This window comes from Saccostrea cucullata, unplaced genomic scaffold, assembly GCF_032062105.1.
Source record: "Saccostrea cucullata isolate Sc308-1 unplaced genomic scaffold, CSIRO_AGI_Scuc_v1 ctg854, whole genome shotgun sequence".
NCBI classification, from domain to species: Eukaryota; Metazoa; Mollusca; class Bivalvia; order Ostreida; family Ostreidae; genus Saccostrea; species Saccostrea cuccullata.
In genome coordinates this window covers 189,701-211,056 of record NW_026934639.1, presented here as the reverse complement: position 1 = coordinate 211,056, position 21,356 = coordinate 189,701, and the positions used below count along the sequence as shown (strand labels likewise).

General features: G+C 35.7%; 1 protein-coding gene across 3 annotated transcripts; it reads left to right on the top strand.

The window, feature by feature from the left end:
- The first annotated feature begins 4,456 nt into the window (after positions 1–4,456).
- Positions 4,457–14,580, top strand: LOC134241093 (zinc finger and BTB domain-containing protein 11-like). Of its 3 annotated transcripts, none has more exons than XM_062723180.1 (5): positions 4,457–4,592; positions 5,504–5,670; positions 6,015–7,024; positions 7,229–7,470; positions 9,463–9,992. In XM_062723180.1, exons 2-5 carry the CDS (start codon positions 5,542–5,544, stop codon positions 9,954–9,956), a joined length of 1,875 nt encoding a protein of 624 aa, XP_062579164.1. In that variant the 5' UTR covers positions 4,457–4,592; positions 5,504–5,541; the 3' UTR covers positions 9,957–9,992. The 3 variants fall into 3 exon arrangements, with proteins under 3 accessions (XP_062579164.1, XP_062579166.1, XP_062579165.1); XM_062723182.1 differs by lacking the exon at positions 9,463–9,992 and adding an exon at positions 10,370–10,903 and having other exon boundaries at positions 4,458–4,592; XM_062723181.1 differs by lacking the exon at positions 9,463–9,992 and adding an exon at positions 14,143–14,580 and having other exon boundaries at positions 4,459–4,592.
- The last annotated feature ends 6,776 nt before the right edge of the window (positions 14,581–21,356 follow it).

Sequence of the window (21,356 nt, the reverse complement as noted above, 5' to 3'; positions counted from 1 at the left end):
TGATCCAGGCATGAAGCAACAGGAAAGGGTGGGGCAGGTAGGGAACGACAGTAGTCCAGGAGAATTGACACTGTATGGAGTTTGGGAGGGAGACCTGTCCCTTTACACTTTTTTTCCAAACATAACTTATTACTATTGAAAATGTTCATTGAAAGGCCGGTTGCCCCCCCCCCCATTTTTTGTTAGAGAAAGGGTCAAATAAGGGTAATGTAGTATATTAGGAAGAAAAATTTGGTACTGAAAGTTGAACCTAACACAACCACCCACCACCACCACCGCCCCTCCCCGAAATAGGATTTCCAGGCGATTTGGGGCAATTTCCTTTTTTTTTCTCTGGATGCCCCCCCCCCCCCCAACTGTAATCTAAGAGTTGTATTCAACAGCTTTAAACTGTATCGAAAAAAACAGGAGTATTTATCTGTTGTCAGCTGTACAGAATATTTAGGAGCATTCAAACTTGATCAATTTTATAAGTGTTCCATGTATAGGAGAAAATGTCTGATTGTCAATGTCAATATCCGTGGGATTTATCCCATTTGAAAAAAAATCCTGGGAGAAAATATCCCATCTGACATATTTTTCCTCCCATGGGATAATGGTGGGATAGTTAGTGGGACTGAACATCCCACCATTCTCCCATGGGATTCTGAGAATTAAGAATTCATATCTTTATAGAAGAGGGGATGTTTGCCGGTTCAACATGAGACCCTGGGATATAGCAGCAGATCTGCAGCGTTATGGTTTTATTTATTGGTATTTGACCATAACGCTTCAGCTCCCGTAATGCAAAAAAAGGTGCAATTTACGGCGCAATATTTTTTCGCACTTTTAGGGAGAATTTCTCCACTTTCCAGCATTGGTCAATCAACTACCTTTCACTCCCTAATTCAAGACACATTATGTAGCCAATATGTATATTTTATCCACCTCCAAACCATTTATAGTTGTCTTTATATCGAATGAAGTGAATTTTCAGCAATCTAACAAATAATTTTAATCAAGCGAGTTTATCACTCGTAGAGACGATTATAAAGGGTTGGGAGATGGATAAAATATATATATTAGTTAAATAATGTGCCTAGAATTAGGGAGCGAAAGGTAGTTAATTGACCGATGCATGCTGGAAATTGAAGAAATTCTCCCCAAAAGTGCGCAAAAATATTGCGCCGTAAATTGCACCTTTTTGCATTACGGGATCTGTAGCGTTATGGTTAATCAGCCACGTAGCATCGTTTTTGAAAGTGGGGGTGGGGAGCCAGAGAAAATTTTTGTTTTACTTTCCTGAAACAAGTTGACAAGCAAAAAAAAAAAAAAAGAAAAAAGAAAAAAAAAAGGAAACTTGCCCAAAATCCTATTTCGTAGGGGTGTGGTGGTGGTGGTGGTGGTGGTGGTGGTAAAGTCCAACTTTTTTCAATGCCAACTTCTTTCAGAACCATTTATTATACTACATTTTCCGTACATCACTAATAGTGTGTGTGTGTGGGGGGGGGGGGGGGGGGGGGCCTTTCACAGAACATTTATTTAGTATAAGTAAGTTTAGTATAAGTAAGGTTGGGGAAAAAAGGGGGGGGGGCCCCCCCCCCCCCCGTTGCTACGTTCCTGTCAATGACATATATGTAAATCCATAACGCTACAGATCTGCAGCTACCTGGGATACTGCTTAGAAATTCCACCATGTGATAAAGATATTGGGTACCACAATTAGAAATGGTAGTAAAAAGTCTGGACAGTGTCGTGTCCGGAATTAGATGTACTGTTTTATGCAAATAAGCTGAAAGGTCCCTCTTTTGCAAAATTTAACATAAATATCGTATTAGTGGAAATCTTAGCAAGACGAAAAATTTAGCGATTTGTCCTTAAAAATGGGTATTTAATTTTAGTGATAAGTAATTTTAGCGATTTTAAAATCAATAAATTTCCCATGAAATATTAAATTTATTGTTAAATTGATAATTTTATACGACATTTTTTATCAGGTCATTATATCAGGTTGACTTTAGTATATTCCCTGAACGGAGAGAATCGGGAGTTCACGGTGCCAGTTTTACCGCGGTCCTACTAAACAGAGTACCCTAAAGAACTCTAGAGAACCCATGAGAACTTAAGATTTACATGGTGAATTTTGATAAATTTAATGCATACTTTGGTTAATTTATACTAAATAAATCATATCATATACATAAATTCAATTAAAAAGTTATTTTATGGAAGTTTTCACCAGAAAGACGTAACAATATAGATGGTGAAATATTTTATGACATCCCGATCCCGGGCTAATTGTATTCGGCGCGTCGGCGCGCTCGCGCAACAGATTTTGTATATAAAATTTATCGCTTATACAATATTTGTCAGCATCGGGCTCGATATTTCACTCGAAATTCCTATACTAATCAAAGTACTGAAAGTACCGATAGGAGTTGATTTTGACGATTTTCATTAAAATTTAAGGTTTGATACTTTGTTCACAATTTTTTCAAATTATGTTCATTTATGCTTTGTAAAAAAGATGTGAGAATTAAATGAAAAAAGATTCTACAGAGTAAAAAAGGTAAGGTTGTTTTGATCGCCATAACCTTAGAATGAAATGCCAAAAAAGTAAGACTTTTCCTCTGTTCTATTATTTTCAATAAATTTTAAAGTATTTTTCTGAACTAAAATTTGTTTAAAAGGGCTATTAATAGCAAAATCATTTCTGTAACTAAAGTTACTCCCCATCCTCTAATCAGGACAAGTTAATCTTAAGTAGTATTATTTTTAATAGTAACAAGGCATCTTGTTTAAGCACTTATACCAATGTATGGTAGCTTATTGCCATGAAAATCAAATCTTTAAAAAGGAGGTTAAACTCTGGAATATAGAGTCATAATGTAATACTGGTAATTTTAATTTGTTACATTGGCGTCGGAAGCAAATTGAAGGGGGGTTAAGTGAAAGAAAAAAAATAAATTTCGAACCTGAAAAATCTTAGCAAGCACCCCCCCCAAAAAAAAAACAACGTAAAATGTGTGTGTATTGTCCAAACAAGAAAATACTATTTCGTGAGGGGGGGGGGGGGGGGGGGGGGGCGAACATCTCTCAGTACCTTTTTTTTCTTTCAAACATCATAAGCGTCGGAACTGGGAGGGGGGGCACTTTTTTCCCAAATATATACTTAGTATAGACTTAGCCCCCCTTTTTCCCAAAGATATACTCAGTATAGACATTGAACATTACTTCGTAGGTTTAGCCCCCCCCCCCCCCCACTTTCCACAGACACGTTGCAGTATCGGTAAGAAATGAGGAAAAGGTGGTAACCCCCCTCCCCCCCCCCTCACGAAATAGGATTTTTGTGTTTGGGAAATTGACATTTCCTTTTTTTTTTCTGCTTGTCAGGTTTTTGTTGAATGTTTAAATTTTTTTTTTTACACTTGCCCCCCCCCCCCCCCAATTTCAACTTTCTTCCTACGCCAATGAAAATTACCACTTACACTACCACTCACCCTTCTTTTAGGACTACACTGCCTTGCCTGATAAGAGTTGGGGGAGGGGGACTAAATGAACCTACACCCCAATGTTTAATACATATATGATGTCCATTTATATAAGCCCCCCCCCCACCCCCCGATTCCGGTGCCTATGTGTTATGCATAAAGTTGATTTATAACAACAAAAGCACTAAATGTTTTTTAATGCTATAGTTAAAGTTTGGAGATATAACTATTAATATATAATATGTATGTAGAGAGAGAGAAAATAGAGAATAGGTCAACTAAAAAAAAAATGCACTAAATTTCGGATTACACTTGCACAAATCGTGGTTAGACATGCATGGATCAAAGGGGATCCGGATCCCTGGAAAATTCTATTTTTTTTAAATTGACATAGTAAAATTACTAAAGCTATGTCTCAAATCCTTTTCCCTTCCGATTTGAGCCACCACCTCCTAAAGAAAATTTTCTGGATCCACCTAACCAAAAAAATACAATCGGGCTCGGGGTGTCGACCTGAATATAACCGATAATGCTTAAATTATAAATAAAATCGCTGTCATTTGAGTGTTTTAATGCAAGGAGAAAATACTTGTGTGCTATTGGGATGAGATGGACGCGCTGGCGCGCCGACGCGCCGAATACAATTAGCCCGATCCAGATTGAATTTCAGAAACATTGTTTATCGAAATAATAATTTTTATCGAAATTTTACAATAATTTTTCAATGTTTTTCAATTACTTTTATTAAATTTTAATGATATGTATGCTTCTTAACCATGTAATCTGATCTAAAACATATTAATTAATTTCTTACTAGAGATTATAGTAATCTGTTAGCTGTTAAAATAAGCAAAAAAAATTGTCAATATATATATATATATTTAATTTAATTTTGTTTTAGCATGATATAACAGTTATTCAAAATATAAACATTTCAGACAATGAATAACTAAAAATCTTTAGGGTTCTCTGCGGTTCTCTAGAGTTCTCTGTTTAGTAGTACCAGTTTTACCGCGTACACTTTCATGGCGCTAATCAAAACCGAAATTCGGAAATATTTATCAACTTACCAACTAACCAACTTAGTTTGGAAAAACTAGCCTGCCTACTTATTAACAAAATGTAAGTCTTAAAGGTTGGTCTGCTATTTATAAGAATATGCTGAAACATCAAATGATTTTTGGGTTTGTAAAGCTCATAGCAGAGAAAAATGTTATTGTTATGATTATGTACAGCTGATGAATGCTTTAGATTTTTGTCAGAAATACAAAAATTTGAGGCTAGGCCTACTTGTAGTAGTTTGGAAGTATTCATAATCTTGGTTTTTATGTAGAATAGCAACTCCCTCCCAAAAAATCGCAAGTATGTGACTACTTATAGTTATATTCATACCAGCCTACCAGGGAGTTTAAAAAAAGCAACCCAGACTGGCCAGAGCATAATCCGAGATTCCTTTGACTCTAACCCTTGCTTTTGTATTATGACTTCTTCCCTGCACAAGTCAAAATATAAAAGCAGGGTAAGAGTCAGAGGAATCTCGGATTAGCCAGAGCAAAGATTTAAACTGCTTTTGAACAAACGTGTATTACTATGCTTGAGTAACTGTACATCATCTTGTATATATGCAGTGATGCATGCATGGATAAGAGCCAAAGACACAGTTCATGGACCTTGTCAGGAATTACTTATTTGCAAATAACCATTGACAATCCCCATCTTAAGTTAATTGTTAAGAAAAGATACACCTACTATACTATAAACATAACAAGGCATGAAACTAGCTTCCATGTTGGTATGTAAGAGGAAAGGAAAAAATGTATATATGAACAGGGAATTGAACCCAGGACCCCTGTATCCCTTGACAGGTGCTCTACCGACTGAGCTACCTGGGCCAATTTATGGCCCTCAGGCTGCCATTACCTTACCAATCATCCGATACAGTTATGCTCATGAAACTGTTTTAGGACTATAAGGAAGATTATACTCCAAGTGAGTTGAACCATGTTAATATGTGTTGACATTCTTTTTTTCAGATTGGTATATTAAATTTTGGTGGTACTGAACATTAACAATGACCACATACCACAAGATCTATATGAACCATGTACAGTCCAGTAACCTCCAATCACAGCTGTGTGCCATGTGGAAAAAACAGACTCTCTGTGATGCTGTCATTAAATCAGACACTACCTTAGTCAGGGTAAGGCACTAAGGGTGTTACTTATTAATGCATTTTCTGTGTTAGTTTCAGCATTGAAACTTATCAAAGTACAAATAAATGGCAAATCTTCTACTGACTAGATCAAATAGACATACAGATATTTTTAGTAAGGCTAGAACATGTAGAAAACATCAGATATGTCAGATTACTCTGTTGATTGTGTTGACAAAATTCTAGCCATCTCCAAGGCTGGTTAAAGTATTGAAGTCACATTATATAATAATGTTCTGAGTTTAAAGTAATTTACTTTCATGAATTGTAGACTCTTAAAATATATTTTATTTTTGTGATAATAAAAGTTTTATGGTATCCTTGTCTTTCAGGCACACAGAGTAGTTTTAGTGGCCTCTTGTCCTATGTTACAATCTATGGAGAATTCCACCTCAGGTTCCCATTTAGAAATCCGTGTAACCTCTGACATCTGTAGGGAGTCCATCATCACATTTCTACAGTATCTCTACGAGGGCTTTCTGATGTTAACTGAGGAAAACTGCCGGCAGGTGGAGAAGTTAGCTCGGATGTTCCACATGGACAACATCATCAACTGCTGTGCTGACTTCAATAAGTGTTTGTCCTCCTCCAGTCCCTTTATCTATAGCCCTTCAGATCAGGCTGAATTTAAACATGTCCGAATCACTAAGTTGATGAAAGTGCAGGATTGTTCTCAAAAGCGTTCACAGACATTTGAAAATTCAGGCAGGCTTCAATCCAAGAGATTCCATCAGTCAACCTCCAGAATAAATGAATCGTTTGATAATACCAGTAATGAAAGTTGTACAGAGCAACAAGACTCTTGGCAAGGACGTGTTCATTTTCAAAATGGTACTAGACAAGAGGGGATTGAGTTATTCCAAGTTCCCCCATCAAGGGACACAGTGTCAAAAACAGTTCCTCCACAAACTGTTTCTCTGTCTCTTACAACACAGTCCAGCACTTCAACAGATAAAGGAACAATCGATTTTACCAAGTCCCAGACAGAAATATCTACCTCAGTGAACAATCCTACCTCTGATACCTTGAATGATACAGGTCTTGTTGATCTGTCTAAAGTGTCTCCATTCTCCACCCCTTGTATATCTGAAGTAAGATCCTTACAGACTGTTGATTCTAATCCAGAAGAACGATTACAAAGTGATCCTTTCCCTGTTACACATGCAGAAGTACTACAGTTTAGTGACTCTATCTCACAGGGATCTTCTGATTCTTGCATTTTAATAACTGGGGGTGTGGGGAAAGACAAGCAACCAAATCAAGATTTAGCTTCACCAATACAAAAGATTGGAACACAAAACCAAACAAAGTCCCAGAGAAAACTTGGAGAAAAAGAAAGAAGGTATTCTACTTGTAATAATCGCAAGAGAATTGTTGATAATATTTGCAAAAACTGATCTTTTTCTCAGTTTTTAAAAGATATATAACAGCGATTAATTACCTATACATGGGTAACCTTTTTTTGGAAGATTTTATTTTGAAAATCTTAATGTCCATATTCATGACTAGATTTGAATTATTATTAAAACTAAGTCTGTATTTATAGTGAGCGATGCCCAGATTTTAGTGGAACAATGGTTGACCTAAGTGCTGGAGAAGATTTCACTATTGTGAAAACAGAACCTGAAGATTCATTTTATCCAGAGCACTACACCGAGCTCCGAAATCCAGAGTCTTCTCAGCAGAATAAAGGGCAGATAACTCCAGTAGATTGGTCCATAAGTAACTTCTCAACAGATGAAAACCCCCCTCTAGAAGAAATGTCTCCAAGACAGATAAACAGAGCAGGTAGGTCTCAAAGAATTCAAATTCTCTTCCAAGTTGGTGACCAAAGTCCAGCACTGGTTTGCTATGTAATTTTTCATAAAGAACACACCAATTTAATTTCTTTTTTGTTGGACATCTGATGAAAAAAGTATGAGCGGGGGAGCCATTAAATGATAATGTTATTAATTGTTTGTAGGCAAAATTTTATGCAGAACAAGTGAAAATTATAGTGAACAATTCATTTTTATCTATTTATTGATTTGTAGAGAAAGCAGATTTAAATATGCAACATAGAGCAGAAATATAAAAAAAATTAGCACAGAATTTCCATGGTACGAGAAAATTGAATTAAAGTTATTTTTGTTTTGTTTAAATACAAATGCAAGGGTACAAAGAGCAAAAATTAAATTGGTGTGGCCTTATATGTAAGACGTACTATTAAAAAGAATGAAATAATTGCCAAAGACTGACAGTTCATGCATGGAAAGTGTGGAAACTTGTGTAATGTTGACATCTCTTTTGTTTATAAATTTCTCCCTTTGTATGCTATTGATCACCCCGGACTACCTAGGGGCAAATTTGTTGGGTTGTGTCTTTGAGGTCAAACACAATATAAGGAGGGAGGAATGTAATGGTTTGGGCCCTGGATAGCCCAGTTTATAGAGCACCTGACCAGTGAAGCAAGAGTCCTGATTATGATTCTCTGTCCAGCTTTACATTTTCTCCTTTCCCAGTGTTTTCCCTAAGAACCAGCAACCGGCCATATTGACCACTTCAATTTACAAAAATGCCACTTTGAAATAAAAATTTGTTGCAAGGTCCACAGAGATTCTGTTCATAAACCTCATGCCCTAGCCTGTTACAACTGATCTCTTACCCTTTACTTTGAAATAAAGGGAAAACACTGCTCTCCTGTTACATTTTTATACTATCTGTTTATACCCCCCGCAAACGAAGTTTGGGGGAGTATATAGGAATCACCTTGTCAGTCTGTCCGTATGTCCGTCTGTCTGTCTGTCTGTCTGTGCAAACGTGTCCGGTCCATATCTTTCTTATGGAGGGACATTAGAATCTACTACTCCACACAAAGATTGCCCATGACCTAAGGGTGTGTCGTGACCTTGACCCAAGGTCATTTGGGGAAGTTCAAGGTCACTGGAAGAAAAAGTTCATAATTCGTGTCCGATCCGTATCTTTCTTATGGATAAACTTGGTAGGTTCTCAATTCACACAAAGATTGCCCATGACCCAAGGGTGTGTCATGACCTTGACCCAAGGTCATTCGGGGAAGTTCAAGGTCACTGGAAGAAAAAGTTCATAATTCATGTCCGGTCCATATCTTTCTTATGGATAAATTTGGTAGGTTCTCATTTCACACAAAGATTGCCCATGACCCAAGGATGTGTCATGACCTTGACCCAAGGTCATTCGGGGAAGTTCAAGGTCACTGGAAGAAAAAGTTCATAATTCATGTGTAATACATATCTTTATTATGGAAAAACTTACTTCTGAAAAAACCCAGCGGGGGGTATTTTGTCCCGTTTGGACAGTTCTAGTTTTTATAGGTGTGAATTGTATCTCCCCTTAATAAGATCATCCTGAGTGAATGTTCACTTGATTTTTCAAGTACATGACACTATTTTAAACACTTCTTGTACATGCATGTTTATGACAAATTCAGTATTAAATTTGATTGGTAACATGTTTTAATTAGTGTTTAATTCACGTAACATACTTGTCCCTGCATTAGTTTATTACCTTTTTAATTGGCATGATTACCAGTAGTGTGAATTTGCAATAAAGACATTTTCTGTGAATACATTCTATATTATATTCGTTGTATACTTATTATATCTTTTCTCTGTAAAGGCAAGAATTAATTTATGAAATAGTTTTTAGCATACAGCTGCATTTGAGAAATAATTCACTATTTGAGCATCAACTAAGAAACAAGGACCAATAAGGCATGCTTAGACCTCCCCAAAACTGAGGCATCTGTTTGGTTTTCTTCAGATGAAAGGCGTAGGAGGGATTCTGACATGATTTCAGAGGGTGGCCACAGTGGAGAAATATCCCCCCACGATCCAAGGAGTGAAAAAATGCACCCCGTTGTCTCAAATGAGAGTTTATACAGCCCTCCTCCTCTAGCTGGTTTTGGCCAAGGAGATATGGCTTTGCATTTATCCATGTTTGCAGATCAAGTGGCAATGCAAATGAAAGACATGGGAACTCAGTTTATCAAATGTCCAATATGCCACAAAGATTTTAGTACGAGATATGGACAAAAGCTCCACATGGAAAGATTTCATCCTGACCCCAAGAAAAGCAAGTCAAAGGAATTCCCCAAGTGTAAGATCTGTGGGAAACAGATGGCCAGCAAGTATGCTCTCAAAATTCATGAAATCAAGCACACAGGACAGAGGGCATTTAAGTGTGAGCTATGTGGCAGTTCCTTCGGTTATAAAAGTGTCCTGAAGAAGCATATGGAAGTCTGTAATCTAAAATGATAAAAATAAAAACCTTAAGGAGGAATTGTAGAATTCTTAGCAATGAGTTCTGGTATATCATGAATTATTATTTTTATGATAATTTGTGTTAGAATGATATTTATTGACTGGAAATTTATGCTTGTAAACCAACTACAGTATTGCATGTACATGTATACAATCTTGTACGAGATTCTTATATGTTTCTATGAAGATGATATTCACATTTAAAACCTTGCTTTTCTTCAGGGTGGAAATGCTGCTCCATATACACACTTTAACAAATCTTAGTAATTAAAATAAGTAATGTGTAATGTGTGATGACATGAATGCTAAAATATTGTTAGGACTCTGAAGTTGGTTTAGTCGTTCAATAAATGTTAAAGCAATTGTGAAGGTGAACATTCAAAAGTAACTGTGGGTGTCCTTTTCAGAGATGATGACCAGTCCTAGGATGTTGTACCCTGGAGGGAAGAACCCAGAAATCTCCACTCAGAAGTTCATAGCTACATACACCGACAAAAGGGGAGTTAATCACAGACTTATCTCCCATGCCCCAAAGTGTCTGCAGTGTGCCCATTGTAAAACCGAGAATAACAAGTTTGCTTCTGGAGAAATTAGGAGGTCTTATTACAAGTGTTCCCTTTGTGATGTTCCGTTGTGTAGAACACAAGTGTTGGACTGTTTCTTTAAATTCCACCAGAAATATGTACCATAGTGTCCCAGTTACTGATGAAGAATCCAAGTGTGTAATGTTTTTTGCATGTACTTTTGATTTGTTTTGTATACAATATTACAGTATTAATGCAATCTGCATGGTATGATACATGGTGTATACTCCTCCAGTGCATTGGTTGCAGGGACAAGGTACTTTCAAATAGTTGTGCAATATAATGGAAACACACTGATTTGTTTTTGGTATTGATCAGTAAATTGTGCAATAGTACATTTTTGCTTTACATGAGAAATATTTTGTCTTCTAGTCTTGTTTTCAGAATTACAGTTAATGAATTAAATGTTTGATTATGGTTGAGACGAATTACATGAATTTGTAAAGAATTATTTGTACTAAAGTACAGTGTATTGCCGGTAAGTGGACAAGCTAAGCATTTCAAATGAGCACAGCTTGTCTGATATCTGGATAAACAATAAAATTATTTAGTGGAATTGATTTCATGCTGATATAGCAATGACCACTGTCTGTTTTAATTTGTCAAGTTTTTTGTATATACATGTATCTATAAATGTTTTGCAAGAAAAACAGTTATTTTGATTATTCAAAATGGATACTATGGTATATTAGTTAAGTAACAGTCTGGAGTAAGAGATAAAGAGCTTTTATTGATAAAAGGAAAGATTGGATCAATATTTTGTTGATTTAAGGAATAACTGTCTAAGTTTTCGATTTCATGATGTGATCAATCGATTGGCTTGAGTGATAATTTGCATAAATGCCGATGGCGCTTATGCATAAAATTATCATGCAAGCCAATCGATTGATCATCGTCATGAAATCGAAAAATCTGACAGTTATTCCTTATATTTACATGCTATTGATTCCACCAATCCACATGCTACAAGCCCCACTTCTTGTCTCTATTCGTCCCGCGGCACCCTGCACATGGTTTTTTAACCGTGCCTATTGATCCAGTACATTAATTTAGAAATAAAATACATTAACTATTTGTAATTTTATCTTGAACAAAGACATTTGAAATGTAATAAATATAATAATACAACTGTATATCAAATTAGATGTTACAGTCAAAAAGACAGTTATATCTGCTCTATGATGTTTCGTAAGAGTTGACCAATGACAGTCACCATGACTATGGCTGAAGCTCAGGAGTGTTAGAACTGTATCCCATCTTTCCATTTTTCAATCACAATTTGCATATATAGTTTAGTTTCAAAGAAACTTTGAATGTTTTTTTAGCTCACCTGAGTCGAAGGCTCAAGTGAGCTTTTCTGATCAAAATTTGTCCGTTGTCTGTCATTGGCGTCGGCGTTGTTGTCAACTTTCCACATTTTCATCTTCTTCTCAAGAACCACTGGGCCAATTCCAACCAAACTTGCCACAAAGTATCCTTGGGTGAAGGGGATTCAAGTTTGTTCAAATGAGGGGCCAAGCCCTTTTCGAAGGGGAGATAATAATGAATTAGTGAAAAATTAATGGCATTTTAAAAAAATCTTCTTCTCAAAAACCACTGGGCCAGAAAAGATAAAACTCATGTGGAAGCATCTTCAGGTAGTGTAGATTCAAGTTTGTACAAATCATGACCCACGGGGGTAGGGTGGGTTCACAATGGCTGATCAAAATTTTACATAGGAGTATGTAGGGAGAATCTTTAAAAATCTTCTTCTCAAGAACCACTGGGCCAGGAAAGATGAAACTCATGTGGAAGCATCCTCAGGTAGTGTAGATTTAGGTTTCTTCAAATTATGACCCCTGGGGGTAGGTTGGAGCCAGAATGGCAAATCAAAGTTTTACATAGGAGTATATAGGAAAAATCTTTAAAAATCTTACCAAGAACCACTGGGCCAGGAAAGATGAAACTCATGTGGAAGCATCCTCAGGTAGTGTAGATTCAAATTTATTCAAAACATGACCCCTGGGGGTAGGGTTGGGCAAAAATGGCAGTTCAAAGTTTTACATAGGAGTATATAGGAAAAATCTTTGAAAATCATCTACTCAAGAACCACTGGGCCAGGAAAAATGAAACTCATGTGAAATCATCCTCATGTAGTGTAGATTCAAATTTATTCAAATCATGACCCCCGGGGGTAGGGTGGGGCCACAATGGCCGATCAAAGTTTTACATAGGAGTATATAGAAAATATCTTTAAAAATCTTCTCAAGAACCACTGGGCCAGGAAAGATGAAACTTATGTGAAATCATCCTCATATAGTGTAGATTCAAGTTTATTCAAATCATGACCCCTGGGGGGGGGGGCAAAATGGTTGATCAAAGATCTACATAGGACTAGATAGGGAAATCTTTTAAATTCGTCTTCTCAAGTACTTCAAAGCCATGATAGGTGATATTTATGTGGAATCATCCTCAGGTAGTGAAGATTCTAGTTTGTTCAACTCATAATCCCCAGGGATAGGGTGGTCCACAATGGGGGATCCAAGTTTTACATTAAAGGATATAAAAAAAAAAATCTTCTCAAGAATAACAAAGCCATGATTAGTGATACTAGTATTTATATGGAAGCATTTTCGGGTAGTGTAGAATATTTTAAAAATTTGTTCAAATCATAACCCCCAAGGGTAGGATGGGGCCACAATGGTGGATCAAAGTTTTACATAGAAAAATAAAGGAAAAAATCTTAAGAACAGAAAAGCTATGTTAAGTCATATTGAATTTAAGCACCCTTATGTATTGAAGATTTAAATTTATTTAAATCATGGCCCTTTAGGGTAGGGAGGGAAAATGGGGTATCAAATTCAAATTATTATGAAGTTATATATAGGAAGAAAATGTTTTTAAAAAATCTTTTATCAAGAACAGCAAAGTCATATGCTGTATTAATATGAAGGCAATCTCGAGTAGTATTAAAGTTCAAGCCACCCTCCCCTCTTCAGTGAACTTTTCAGTTCTGATCTTATTTGTGCTTTTTCCTAGCTGATTTGCTCAGGTGAGCGATGTGGCCCCTGGGCCTCTTGTTTTTACTTCAAGATGTATTGGTGAGAGCTATTTACCTGCTTAATTAAACATTATCTAGTTTTCATTTGTCACCAATGTGGTGCAGTGGTTAGAGCATCTGCTTTAGAGTCGCAAAGTAAGGACTTTATCATTACATTATGGATTCAAATCCCACTGTATGGCATGGAGACCAGGATGAGATGTAATTATAAATTGAGGTCCCATGTTGCAGTAGGAGCTGGCTAGAAAAAGATCCCTTACTGCTCAATGGCTGTAGCTAGGACAAAATTTGCAGCTCTCCACCAGCAAATGGTGGTTCTCCATATGAGTGAGATATTCTTGAGAGGAAAGTTGAACAACTTTTTAACCTTTTGACAAAATCTTGCAAATTGGCAAACATGTATTGCCAATCCAAAATAAATCTATGAGAAAAATATTGCTGATTTCTGAAAAATTTTGTGTTATTTATCCTTAGCAAAAAGTATCCCTTAATATGAATTCAAAGATATTTTGTTGTATGTTAAATTTTATTGAAGACAACCATTTGTTATTTTCAGAGAATGCAAACAGTGGTTCAGACTTGCCATCTGACCAGGGAAGTAACTTGAGCATCACTAGAACTTACAGCCCTAGATGCATTGCAGCCTATACTGACTCAGAAGGTACTGAACACAGACTCATTTCCAACCGTGGCAAATGTCATGTGTGTGTTTGCTGTAAACAAGAAAATAAGAAGTTTGCCTCAGGCGAGTACAGGAAATCGTACTACAAGTGCTCAGTCTGTGAAATTCCTTTTTGTAGAACACACGTGCGTGACTGTTTTTTCAAATACCACAAAACTTTATCCAGCACTGTAGAGACAAAGTCATCATGACTTGATGCGAAGTTTTACAAAGCAGAAAAAAGTTTGTGTGTTTAAACTTTACACAGAAAATTTAATTTCTGACAAATTATAAAGAAACGAGATTAAAATAAAACTTTGTTTTTTTCATGGAGTTTATCGTCTTTTTGAAATTCATCTCTAGACTAATGTACCAATATGCTTGAACTGATTAGGTTTCATGATTATATGCCATTCATCTAAATTGTTTTGATTATGAAGAGCTGTCAAATTTAGAAAGTGGGATAAATTAACTTGGTCTATGAGCTTTCAAGATGCATTGAGTTTTGCTGACATTTGATTTAGAATTCACAGTTTCAAGAGTATGCAGGTAAAAACAATATGAACATAAATAGCTGAAAAATTCAAAAAGTAGGTCATTGTCAACATTGCCTGAGGTGCTATGAATCATCAACTGATGAGGTTGGATAATCTTTGGCCTCGTGAAAAACATAAATAATGAATAAATTCAAAAAAGTAGATAACTCAAAAAGTAGATGTGTCAACTTTTCATGTTAACTTTGTAGACAGCACAAGTCATATAATTCTTGATTCAATTCAGAAAGTTGGTCATGGTGACCTTTTTTCATCAACACATCCTTAGATCCAAAGTTGAATCAACAAAGCTTATGGTTTTAACTTTTAAGCTTATTCATAAAATTCAGAGATTAGGTCAAAGTCACATACTTTATACTTTTTTCATTGTGGACCCAAATGTCCAAGATGCGTCAACCAAAAAGGTTTGATGATTCTACGTTACACTATAACAAAGCTGTACATCTTAAACAGATTACTACAAAATTCAAAAGTGACTCATAGTGGCTTACTTTTAAGTGTTAGTACATATCTTGAGCTTCTAAGACCCATGAATTGACAGGATTTTATATATCCCATAGGCGTAGTCACAGGGGGGGCAGCGGGGGCACTAGCCCCCCCACTTTTAGATCTGGGGGGGCAAGAGTATGTCTGTGCCCCCCCACTTTTTAATGAAGAACAAAATCACAGCTATTTTTCTATACTTTACTATAGGAAAGTATAGTTATATCGAAGAATTGTGGGAGAAAATTGGAATTGAAAGTAAGTTGTCTTTGAAAAAGTTGCTCATTACCCCCCCCCCCCCCCCCCCCCACGAAATAGGATTTTCGACTTTGGAGAACTTTCAATTTCTCTCTTTTTTTTTTTTTTTTTTGCTTGTCAAAGATTTTCTGGAGTTGAGCCCCCCCACTTTTAAGTTTGGGGAACCTTCAACAATTTCTTTTTTTTTTTTTTTTTTTTTTTTTTGCTTGTCAAAGAATTTCTGGAGTTGAGCCCCCCCACTTTTAAGTTTGTGACTACGCCTCTGTATCCTAAGTCTATAGATTTCAAAATATGAAAGTTAACGAGGTCATCTTTTAAGTGACCTTTAAACCACACACGTAATTACTGTAAATGGATTTTTTTCCTGGGGGAGATTTTTATGTCACTGGTATTTATAGAAGATTTGGGGGCGTCTACATGTACTTATATCTTTTACCTTACTTGTTGCAAAAAAAAACTTCAACCTTGCCAATTTTTAATTGGTTAGAAAACTATGGCTTACATCTTGCACATGATTTAATTTGTGACAAGAATTTGGGTAAGAACAAATGACCTTGATCTTGAAGTTTGACCCACTTTTACAAAATTTCAACAAACTTTAAACTTTTGGGCATAATCTTTAAAAAATTCTTAAATGACTTGTAAGTTGGAGCAGAACAAACATTTACCTCTAAAATGTCAGAGGTCATATAATAACATATTCATTCCTTGTGATAAGTCTTTTCCTTGGGAACCAACAGCTTTGCCTTGCGATAAGACCTTTCCTTGGGTACAAATATTATTTTACATTGACCTTGGATTTGACCTACTTTTCATGAACTTTAACCTTGGCCCATCTTTAAAATAATATTTGCTTGCCCTCTCACGACTCTGTGTAAAATTATTGGGTCAGTAGGTAGGTGGGACAATATTTTTTTACAGAAAGTTTCGACATTTGGTGATAGAATAAGAAAAATATCGTGTACTAGAATGTAAAATAAGTTTTGAGGCGAGCCAGTCTTAGTGAGTCGGTCAGGAGAGGGCAACCAAACAATCTTTTAAAGATGACCTTGGTCATAAGTTTTTATATAATATAGGCGTGTTACTTGTGACAAGATCATTCCTACTGTTCTGAACTTTGAAATTTTGTCCGTAGAATTTTACCCAATTGAATTTTTTTTCTCGGCCATTACTTTTGAAAGATTTGAGCCAGTGCTTTTAAATATACAGGTGTATATTCCTTTAGCTTTGACAAGATCTTTCCTCATAGAACCAGCTGTTTTGACCCTTCAGTCGTGACTTTGGAATGTGACGTCGACCTTCCTTTGAAAAAAATGACCTTGGCCATAACTGCTAACACTTTGTGCTAGGGCTTTCAATTTTTACGTGAAAATTCTTTTTGACCAGAGCGTCTGGTAACCATTTTGATCCATAGATGTTGAAGTTTGACCAACTTCTAATATGCTTTAACATTTGCTAAAACTCTTGAACTGGTCCTAAAGGTTAAAGTTTTTTTATTTCACATGTGTATCATTTGTGACATCCGGTCACATCCGGTAAAGAAATAAGGATTTTTTCCAGGCCTTTTAGAACAATACTTAGGATTAACAGTTTCAAACCCTTGGAAACCCAAAATATTGTTAAAATTTTATTAAAAATGGAAAATTTTGAATTCTGTTAAGAGGGCTAAAAAGCAACTTCCGGTAATGGAAAGAAATTCATTCAACCGTTAATGGTTAAATAACTGATTTGGCAAAGTAAAAGATGTCCTAACTTTTTTGGTACATAATTATAAGCTGTATATAATTTTCACCCTAAAATTAGGGTGTTGCGTTTCTGTTGACGGTGAGTATATACGGATTTATGAGGGATGGTATGCGGTATTCATTGTTGGGGTGAAGAAACTTGGACTGTGTCCGGGAAACAACAGAAACGTTTGTTAGGGACCTAGTTCCCTATTGTCTTTGTGACAAGGCATACATAGTGTCTCCGTAACATTATCTTGTGTCCGTAACCAAAAGTAAAACAGAGTCTTGGTGACTAGGTATGTAGTGTTTTGGTAGTTTTAGCTTGTGTCTCTGTGACCTCAAGGTATTCTAATGAAACAATGTTACAGAATATTAGTTTTCAAGAACCACTTAGTCTGCAGCTTCAAGAATAAAGTAGTTAGGTTAGTATCTTTTGATATAATCGAAAATTCGTGGACATTTAGTCAATGCTCTGCTCTGATTTGTCTTTTTGTATGTTTGTCCACAGAAACTTTAATGGTTTTTACTTTCTTCATTTTCATGTGAATTCCTTTTGACAAAACATTTCCTGGGGTATTAAAATTTTTTCCTCTCGAATTTAAGCTAGGAATTTAATCCACATTTAGAAAATTTTACCAAGTTTTATCTCGTTAGAAAACAGTGTATTATAACTAATGCAAGGCACATGGATTTCATACTTGACATGTACAATCCTTGAGGCACGGCCCTCTGCTTGGTACCATCAATTTTGACATTGACCTTATGAATCTGACATCATACATCTGAAGAACTTAAACCTTTGCTACAACTTTTGAAAGAAAATAGCTAGGACTTGCACATAGCTAAGAAATTTCACAAGTTTATTCATTGGTAAAAGAGCTTTCCTATGGTACCAACAATTTTGACCCTGACAATATAGTTTTTTCAAACGTTTGAAAAAAAAAAATTAATTCCTGTCTCAAAAATGTTAAATGGTTTGGGCTTAGACTTTACATTTGACTTGTACAATCCTTATGAGCTTTGACAAGATCTTCCTTTGGGTGCCATTAATTTTGACCCCTTGGTCTAAATCTTGGAGTTTGGCCTACTTTTGAAAATCCTTTATCTTGGCCATATATATTGATATCTATCGATGCTAGGGCTTTCATATTTCACATGTATATTCTATGTGACAAGATCTTTCTTTGTGTACCAACAATTTGATCTCGATCTTGGAGTCTAACATGCATGTGAGAACCTTTGATTTTTGCCATAGGCTGTCATACATACGGGGCCATTAGTATTTAAACAAGATTTGTTTGTGAAACACCAATGCCTCTGTATATGACAGCTTTTGGCGGAGGCTGAAGTTTCTCAAATGCAAGAGGCAAACTCAAAAGTGAAGGGATGAAAAATTTGTTCCCCGAAGAAAGGACTTGATCTCAACAAATATACCTGCGAAGTATGAAAGCCCAAGCACTTAGCATTAAATAGCTATGGAAAAGGACTGTTTTTTTTTTTTTTTTTTTTTTTTTGTAAATTTGGTCAAACAAGGTCAATGTCAAAGGGTAAAATAATGGTAATCAAAGGATAGCTTTGTCACCTAGAATACATCTCTGAAATATGAAGGCCTTAGTACTAGCTGTTCAAAAGGTTTGTTCAATACAGTACAGGTGGTTTTAAGTTTAAAGGTGGGTAAAACGTCAAGGTCAATCGTTCAACAGTTACGACCAAAGTTAAACTTGGGTAAATTCTGGTGAAAAAGTCAAATATGCTAGTACCCAAAGAAATGCTTGTCACAAAGAATAAACTTAAAGATGAGAACCATCGATGATCGGTTCAACCAATTGACAGCTATAGGCGATAATTAAGGACAACAAGCAAATTCAAAGAATTGTGGTCCCCCGCTTTCGGTATCTTTGTGGGCAAGATATCATTTTTAGGGTCAAGGTCAATAGGTCAAATTTTTTGGTATCCCATGAAAGGTCTTGCCAAAAAGAATACATATATTTAAAATATGAAAGTCCTAGTTTCTACCGTTCAAAAGTTGTGACCAAGGTTAACATTTTTACAAAGAACTTAAAACTCCAAGGTCAAGGTCAAAGGGTCAAAGTTCTTGGCATGCAATGAAAGGTCATCTCACAAGGATTACATACGTGAAGTACGAAAGCCCTATCCCTTACCGTTTAAAAGTTATGGTCAAGGTTAAAGTTTTTTTTCAGAAGTACGTAAATCTCCAAGGTCAAGGTCCAAAGGTCAACGTTTTTGGTATCCAATGAAAGGTGTTTCCTCAAAGAATAATTGTGTGAAATATAAAAGTCCTTGTATTTACCGTTCAAAAGTTGTGACCAAGGTTATTATTTTTAAAAAGTAGTTAAAACTCCAAGGTCAAGGTCAAAAGGTCAAAGTTCTTGGTATCCAATGAAAGGTTATCTTACAAGAATAACATATGTGAAGTATAAAAGCCGTAGCCCTTACCGTTCAAAAATTATGGTCAAGGATATAGTTTTTTCATAAGTACGTAAATTTCCAAGGTCAAGATCAAAAGGTCAAAGTTGTTGGTATTCCTTGAAAGGTCTTGTCACAAAAAATAAATATGTGAAATATGAAAGTCCTAGTACCTACCATTCAAAAGTTATGGCCAAAGTAAAAGTTTGGAATTTTTTAGTAAAAGTAGTTGAAACTCCAAGGTCAAGGTCAAGAGGTCAAATTTGGTGGTATCCAAAGAAAGGTCTTATCACAAGGAATACACATATGAAATATGAAAATCATAGCTCCACTAAATCAAAAGTTATGGGCAAGGTTAAAGTTTTTGTGACGGACGGACAGACTGACGGACCGACGGACAGACAGACGGACCGACGGACAGACGAATGAGATTTAATGTCCCCTCGCTTTCGCGAAAGCGGGGGACAAAAAGATAAACAGACAGACCAACGGAAGGACGGGGCATAAAACACATCGTTATAATTTGTTATTGCTTTGTTTGAGAGTCATTATCCAGATAGGGCGTAAGAAAAGATATACAGTACCTGGCCATAAGTGAGTCATAATTGCATTTTTATGCTATATATTTCACTGAAAACCCTATTTTTATAAAAACTGGTTGTGAAGTCAATTTTAGCTCAATTTTCATGATTTTTTCCACTGAAACATGCAGAATTATTCAAATTTTCTTATCTTAAATGATAAACAAAATGAAACTTAAACCATTGAAAATAAATTATAAAATATTGTCAAGACAAAATTTTCTAACCTCAAATTACTATGATTTCTTAACAAATCGAAGTCTTAAAATTTTTGTTTGCACTTGACCTGTGATTTCACACTAATGCATAAAGATAAAACTATTTTGAAAAAATGTGAAGAAACTACATCAAATTCTGCATTTTATGGTGTTTTAGACATTAAAAAGAAACAACAAATGACACTGCTATAATATTTTAGAAAAATGCGTTTTTCAATAAAATATATAGTGGAAAAATAAAATTATGACTCACTTATGGCCAAGTACTGTACATGTACATTACATATTTTGGTCAAATGTGTCACTGTACAGTTATTCAAGATTGTTTTGGAACAATATAAGCATGATTTTTAGGAAGGAAACCTTTTCTTTTTTCACAGGGGTTTTCATTGTGACAAGACTACCTTTGGGCACCGATATTTTTGATCTCTTGACTTTGAAGTTTGACTTGCATTTAAGAGAACTGTTACCTTCGTCATAAGCATAAATACAGGGGCATCGATGTTTCACAAATATATCTCGTGTAATATATTTTTCGTTTTCACACCTCCATCCATTTTTTCGGGTCTATCAGAAAAATATATGCTGCAAATATTGATTTCTGAAAGTGAAATTCTTTAGATTTTCCAAAAACAGGCTTAATATCTTTATTTACTTCGTATATACCAAGGCAAGTGATTCAAAAATTACGAAAATTGGCAAGGTCGGTTGAAATGACGCAGTTGTTTTGGAGAAGACGAAATTGTAAAAAGTTTACGAGGAAGGTGACAGCAATGAAGACAGACAACGGACAAATTTTGATTAGAAAAATCTCTGTTAAACCTTCGGCTCACTTGATCTAATAAAAAGGCAAACAGGAGA

Excerpts from the sequence above, each read along its gene's own strand:
- LOC134241093 (XM_062723180.1), top strand. The coding sequence starts at position 5,542 with ATGACCACATACCACAAGATCTATATGAACCATGTACAGTCCAGTAAC. Across the intron at positions 5,671-6,014 it reads CAGACACTACCTTAGTCAGG|GCACACAGAGTAGTTTTAGT; the intron begins GTAAGGCACTAA and ends CTTGTCTTTCAG. Across the intron at positions 7,025-7,228 it reads CTTGGAGAAAAAGAAAGAAG|TGAGCGATGCCCAGATTTTA; the intron begins GTATTCTACTTG and ends CTGTATTTATAG.